Source organism: Eschscholzia californica, unplaced genomic scaffold (assembly GCF_041429995.1).
Source record: "Eschscholzia californica isolate CP2 unplaced genomic scaffold, dmEscCali1.0.p SCAF_2, whole genome shotgun sequence".
NCBI lineage: Eukaryota > Viridiplantae > Streptophyta > Magnoliopsida > Ranunculales > Papaveraceae > Eschscholzia > Eschscholzia californica.
The window spans coordinates 53,197,444-53,204,625 of record NW_028238309.1 but is presented as its reverse complement, the minus strand read 5'-3'; the positions used below and the strand labels follow the sequence as shown (position 1 = coordinate 53,204,625).

The 7,182-nt window shown below is 40.8% G+C and overlaps 1 protein-coding gene across 1 annotated transcript; it reads right to left on the bottom strand.

The window, feature by feature from the left end:
* Positions 1-2,474: 2,474 nt before the first annotated feature.
* On the bottom strand, positions 2,475-5,848 carry LOC147558990 (uncharacterized). Its single transcript, XM_086660753.1, has one exon. The coding sequence runs from the start codon at positions 5,779-5,781 to the stop codon at positions 2,713-2,715; it is 3,069 nt and encodes a 1,022-aa protein (XP_086516879.1). The 5' UTR covers positions 5,782-5,848; the 3' UTR covers positions 2,475-2,712.
* Positions 5,849-7,182: the final 1,334 nt, after the last annotated feature.

Genomic DNA, 7,182 nt, shown 5'->3' with positions numbered 1-7,182 from the left:
TGCACCACCTAACCTTTATGTTAGATTACCAAATGGTTCACGAGTCCGTGTTCTTCATATAGGTTCAGTTTTCTTTTCTAATGATTACTTTTTACAAGATGTGCTTCATATCCCATCTTTTAAAATTATTCTCATCTTAATCTCTCAAATCTTTGAATCTCTCTATTGCACCGTTTGATTTGACTCTGAAATTTGTGTCTTTCAGGGACGGACAACAAGGATGAAGATTGGGCATGGTAGTGTTCATGATAATCTACATTTTATTCGCATAGAGCGTCAAGTTCTTTCAGTTACCAGTTTAGTTAATGATAGTACTAGTAATGTTTTGTACAATTTACGGCATTAGCGTCTTAGCCATCCATCATTGTCTCCTGTTAAGTATTTTAATTCTAGAATTCCTTGTATGAACTCTATTTCAATTAATAATAAAGTACCGTGCGATGTTTGTATAAAGCAATCCCGTTTGCCTTTTCCATCCCACGTTTCTTCTTCCTCTCATTCTTTTGAATTAATCACGCCGATGTTTAGGGTCCTTTTTCGGTACCCTCTACTAACGGATGTTGTTATTTTCTAACCCTTGTCGACGACTTTTCTTGTTGTATTTAGACATTTCTTATGAGTTCGAAATTAGACACCTTTAAATTAATTACCAATTTTTTTTAACTATGTCTCGACTCAGTTTAATTCCACCATAAAAATATTTCATTCAAATAAGGGTACTGAATTTATGAATAATACTTAACTTACAACTTTGATTCCTTGATAAAGGAGTTATTCGTCAACACAGTTGTACCCACACATCCCAACAAAATGGGGTGGTTGAAAGGAAACACCGCCACATCCCAACAAAATGGGGTGGTTGAAAGAAAACACCGCCACATCCTTGAAGTGGCTCGCTCCCTCCGTTTACAAGCCCATATCCCCCTTTCCTTTCGGGGAGAGTGTGTTTTAACTGCAGTTTATCTCATAAATAAATTGCCTACTCCGATTCTCCATGGGTTGTCCCCCCATGAAGTGTTATTGGGTCTCCACCCGATCTTTCACACATTCCCGTGTTTGGGTGTTTGTGCTATGCTCGTATTCCGTTAGTCAAAACGAAAATGGACCCTTATGCCTCAGCTGGAATTTTTCTTGGTTACCCAAATGGTCAAAAGGGTTACCGTATCTATGATCTCCATACTCTTCGTATTTATACATCCCACAATGTAGTGCTCCGCGAAACTAGGTTTTCGATGGCTAAGCCGATCTCTTCTCTCTCACCATCAATTCCATCTCCTACTCTGTTTCTCTCCATTCCGGACGACAAAACTTTCAATTTTCCGGCACCACTTGCTTCAGATACACTACCGATGAGGCCGCCTTCCTCACCGCCCCTCAACCAACCGACGATATCTCTCCCTCAGTTCAGCCAAACATTCTCTTCTCGGTTGACGATCAGTCTCCCGTCCACTCCGGCGTCGCTGACCAGCCAATTCGTGCTCAATGTCAGCGCCATCCACCTACTCACTTAAAGGACTTCGCATGTTCCGCCTCCGTCAAATACCCTCTTGAAGATTATTTCTCGATCAGATCATTCTCTACGTCTCATCAAATCTTTCTCTCCTCTGTTATCTCCACAATTGAACCAACGTCGTTCACTCTAGGAATGAAATCCTCCCATTAGTCGGTATTTGAAATAAAATATGATGTCTACAGATATATAATGGAACATAGAGATCTGGTATTGGACTTTATAAGGTCTTAGGAATATTTATGGACTTTGGTTTGGTTTTGTTTCATACGTTGAGCTTAAGTTCTTCATGGGCTCAATTTTTAGACCCAAGGTAATATTTTTTAACAGGAAATTGAGCCGAAGACCCAATATTTTTTTCAATTGAAAAGACAAGGTATAGTTTTTTTTTTGTTTAAAAATCCAAAATTTGTATTTTAAAGCCTTAATATTTTTTTGCAAAGCTCTTTGCAAGTTGTTGTTGTAAACCTCTTGCAAAGTTGTTGCAAGGTGTTGCGAATCTCTGGAAAAGCTGCTGCAACATCCAGGGAGTTAAAGACTAAAAATAATTGAGCGATCTTTCTTTCCCAAACCAAAAAGTTTATATTTAACAAAATTTCTCATGTGTAAAATCTTTCCTTTTTCTTACCAATTAAGTAGCATAAGACGCCTTTAGTCAGCCTACAAAGTGCTAGTGAGACTCGTACTTGTATTTACGAATGTTGTTGCAATGCAAGTTTCGAGCTTTATTTTAAAATTCTGTCTAAACAAAAAATGCTGAAAAATAACATCTGTGGTACTCTATGAAGAAAACTAATGTATGATATTACCAAGTCACAACTTGGTCGATATTTCAAATGAAAAAAATGCCTCAACGATAAAAAAAAAACGTGACTTACTTTTCTAAAGTAAAGAAATATATAGCATACAACAAAAGTAATTTTGATGAAAGCGAATTAATGTACGAATCATATCACTGAAAATATTTCTCGAAACATATTTATTTGATTCAATATTAAATAATTGAAATGATAAACAAAATACATAATATAACCTGCTGGTATAAATCGCAGGGAATTCAAAGAAGATCAGAAACACACAAGGATTGAGATTACAAGCTACAAAAGCGGAGATAACGATTAATAATAAAACTTTGGTGGTGGTGATGATGTAGACATGCAGACATAGTTATTAGCAGCATTAGATAAAGTTGGGGGGCATGATTAGTAGTATGGTAGAGCAGGTGAGGGTGGTGGTGGAGATTTGTAGACGTATTTAGGAGTTACTATCGGGGATGGAGGTGGTGGCGATTTGTAGACATATGGTGGTGGTGGAGGTGAACTATAAACATATGGTGGTGGGGGTGACTTGTATTCATATTTTGGAGTTACTGCAGGAGATGGAGGTGGTGGGGATTTGTAAAGGTAAGCTGGTGGTGGTGGAGAACTGTAAACGTATGGTGGTGGTGGTGACTTGTACTCGTATTTTGGAGTTACTGCAGGAGATGGTGGAGGTGGAGACTTGTAAACATACGGGGGTGGTGGTGGAGAACTGTAAACATATGGTGGTGGTGGTGAATTGTAATCATATTTAGGAGCTACAATCGGAGAAGGAGGTGGTGGGAATTTGTAAACGTATGGTGGGGGTGGGGGAGAACTGTAAACGTATGGTGGAGGTGGTGGAGAACTGTAAACGTATGGTGGAGGTGGTGACTTGTATTCGTATTTAGGACTCACTACAGGAGATGGAGGTGGTGGAGATTTGTAAATGTATGGTGGGGGTGGTGGAGAACTGTAAGCATATGGTGGGGGTGGTGACTTGTACTCATATTTAGGAGTCACTGCAGGAGATGGAGGTGGTGGGGATTTGTAAATGTACGGTGGTGGTGGAGGAGAGCTATAAACGTAAGGTGGTGGGGGTGACTTGTATTCGTACTTTGGAGTTACTGCAGGAGATGGTGGTGGTGGGGATTTGTACACATATGGTGGTGGTGGTGGAGAACTGTAAACGTATGGTGGTGGTGGTGGAGAACTGTAAACATATGGTGGTGGTGGTGACTTGTATTCGTATTTTGGAGTTACTGCAGGGGATGGAGGTGGTGGAGATTTGTAAACATACGGGGGTGGTGGTGGAGAACTGTAAACATATGGTGGTGGTGGTGACTTGTATTCATATTTGGGAGTTACTGCAGGAGATGGAGGTGGGGGAGATTTGTAAACGTATGGTGGTGGTGGTGGAGACTTGTAAACGTATGGTGGAGGTGGTGGAGACTTGTATACATATTTTGGAGTAACGACTGGCGGAGGTGATGGGCATGTACAATGACATGTTGGTGGTGGTGGGGATGTGTAGTGGTACGTCGGCGGTGGTGGGGATGTGTAGTGGTATGCGGGAGGTGGTGGTGATTTGTAATAGTATGCTGGAGGTGGTGGTGAATTGTAAACATACTTTGGAGTTACAACTGGTGATGGAGGTGGTGGAGATTTATAGTAATATGGTGATGGTGAAGGTGGCGGTGGAGACTTGTAAACGTATGGTGGGGGTGGTGGAGAACTATAAACATATGGTGGGGGTGGTGGAGAAGCATAAACATATGGAGGTGGTGGTGACTTGTATTCATATTTAGGAGCCACTGCTGGAGATGGAGGTGGTGGGGATTTGTATACGTATGGTGGTGGTGGTGGAGAACTGTAGACGTATGGTGGTGGTGGTGACTTGTATTCGTATTTAGGTGTCACTGCAGGGGATGGAGGTGGCGGGGATTTGTAAACATATGGTGGTGGTGGAGGAGAACTGTAAACGTAAGGTGGTGGTGGTGGAGAGCTGTAAACGTATGGTGGTGGGGGTGACTTGTATTCGTATTTAGGTGTCACTGCAGGAGATGGTGGTGGGGGAGATTTGTATACATAAGGTGGCGGTGGGGGAGAACTGTAAACATAAGGTGGTGGTGGTGGTGGAGAACTGTAAACGTATGGTGGTGGTGGTGATTTGTATTCATATTTAGGAGTCACTGCAGGGGATGGAGGTGGTGGAGATTTGTAAACATATGGTGGAGGTGGGGGAGAACTGTAAACATAAGGTGGCGGTGGTGACTTGTATTCGTATTTAGGAGTCACTGCAGGGGAGGGAGGAGGTGGGGATTTGTAAACGTACGGTGGTGGTGGAGGAGAACTGTAAACGTACGGTGGTGGAGGTGGAGAGCTGTAAACGTAAGGTGGTGGGGGTGACTTGTATTCGTATTTAGGAGTTACTGCAGGGGATGGAGGTGGTGGAGATTTGTATACATACGGTGGCGGTGGGGGAGAACTGTAAACATAAGGTGGTGGTGGTGGAGATTTGTAAACATATGGTGGTGGTGGTGATTTGTATTCGTACTTAGGTTCAACTGCAGGGGATGGAGGTGGTGGAGATTTGTAAACATATGGTGGGGGTGGGGGAGAACTGTAAACATAAGGTGGTGGTGGTGACTTGTATTCATATTTAGGAGTCACTGCAGGGGATGGAGGTGGTGGAGATTTGTAAATGTAAGGTGGTGGTGGAGGAGAACTGTAAACGTACGGTGGTGGTGGTGGAGAGCTGTAAACGTAGGGTGGTGGGGGTGACTTGTACTCATATTTAGGAGTTACTGCGGGAGATGGTGGTGGAGGAGATTTGTATACATACGGTGGTGGTGGGGGAGAACTGTAAACATAAGGTGGTGGTGGTGATTTGTATTCGTACTTAGGTTCAACTGCAGGGGATGGAGGAGGTGGAGATTTGTACACGTATGGTGGAGGTGGTGGAGATGCGTAAACATATGGTGGTGGAGGTGAAGGTGATGGAGGTGGCGGTGATTTGTACTCGTACTTAGGTTCAACTGCAGGGGATGGAGGAGGTGGAGATTTGTACACGTATGGTGGAGGTGGTGGAGATGCGTAAACATATGGTGGTGGAGGTGAAGATGATGGAGGTGGGGGTGATTTGTACTCGTACTTAGGTTCAACTGCTGGAGATGGAGGTGGTGGTGATTTGTAGACATATGGTGGTGGTGGTGAAGGTGATGGTGGTGGTGGGGATGTGTAAACATATGGTGGTGGTGGGGACTTGGAGTCGTATGTAGTCTCAGCTGCTGGAGTTGGTGACTTTTCCTGGTAGGCTGGTGGTGGTGGGGAGGAGTATCCATCTAATAGTGGGGTTTTCAAATCTGGGGTTGTAACAGAGGTAACAGAATCAAGGGAAACATCAGCCATGGCAACTTTGGCTATCAAGAGGATAGCCAAAGTATAAGCCAGGCAAGGCCAGAGCCGAGCCATGTTGGACAACAACTTGAGTACTCCCTGGATGAACAGGGAAGGAAGAGGAAGATGGTGAAGAGAGTTTTATGATATGATTTGGATTTCTAAACCCTATATATAGTGAAACAGAATATTGACATTTTCAAATTTTCATCTCTCTCTCTCTCTCTGTTTTATTTGATTAAAGAAACAACTACACTCATTCATTCTAAATGGTGTACCACTAACTCCCATGTTCTATAATTATTTTAAGTTAATACATTCAATCAAGATGGATCAGATCATTAGAGAGAACAAGTCAATGGTTTATATCGGTAAACATCGCCCCACGATGTGCTTAAGTTTATCAACCAAGAGGCTTATGTGATACAAAAGCCGCTTCCATGGAAGTTAAACTAATTGAATTATCGTACGGCCTCATAGAATAATTCTATTTCTATACCAAACACGGAATTATTATATATAGATTTCATTTGGTGGTCTTGTAATCTACCCGATCATCAAACTTAATGAATTTGATCAATAGGGCATATTTTTGTGAGGTTGCGCTTAAATAACATGGTTTTATGTATCATAATTTGATATCTAAAATGTATATTACATTTGCTATTCGTGTGGCCGAAAAAATATTAGGATATCAATCAAAATGTGATCCATCCAATTAAAAGGATAATCACAAAATATTTTGTTTCGAATACGACTGTAAAGACTAGCTTATTCTCAAGTTTACATAACTTAAATCTTTAGTTAGGGTCAAGAAGACATGCTCTCACGTCCCAACCCCGTTTTTCTTTTTTTCACGAAATCTTGCTTGCTTATTTTCTACTAATGAGATGTTTAAACTAGAGTATCTGATTAAGATATAAATTCTCATAAATTATAATATTGAACACAAATAACTCCATCTCTCGAAAAAATTGTCGATTAATATAAATTGGGTTATAAAAGCTTAATAAGAAGAAGTATACATTGTTCTCCAACTAACTTTGGCATAAGATGTTACAACTTTCAAAATATGTAAATCAGAGGATGAAGCTGGCAATAGACGTGTTTAACACTATTTTTCATTTCTCTAATCGGTAGTTAGCATAAAAGAGAATCGCATACAACTTGTTCGATAAACTATTTAATCATGTACAACTCACACCATACTCTTAGAAAAATGCACAATTCTTTTATCCAAATAAAATTGCAGTAGACTTTTCATTCTCATTACCTAACTAATTATTGGATAGAAGTCCACTTATAATGGCCCCTAAATTTCTGTATAAGATAATATTGCAAGGTATATAAAATGAAGTTTTTGTTTAGATTTAAGTACTTATTTTTGAACCTAACATACTTAAGAAAGTCGAAGTCGTACTAGTTACTAGCTTGTTTTTAATACTAGGTATACTCTATTTTTAGGTTAAATTACTT

Excerpts from the sequence above, each read along its gene's own strand:
- LOC147558990 (XM_086660753.1), bottom strand. The coding sequence starts at position 5,781 with ATGGCTCGGCTCTGGCCTTGCCTGGCTTATACTTTGGCTATCCTCTTG.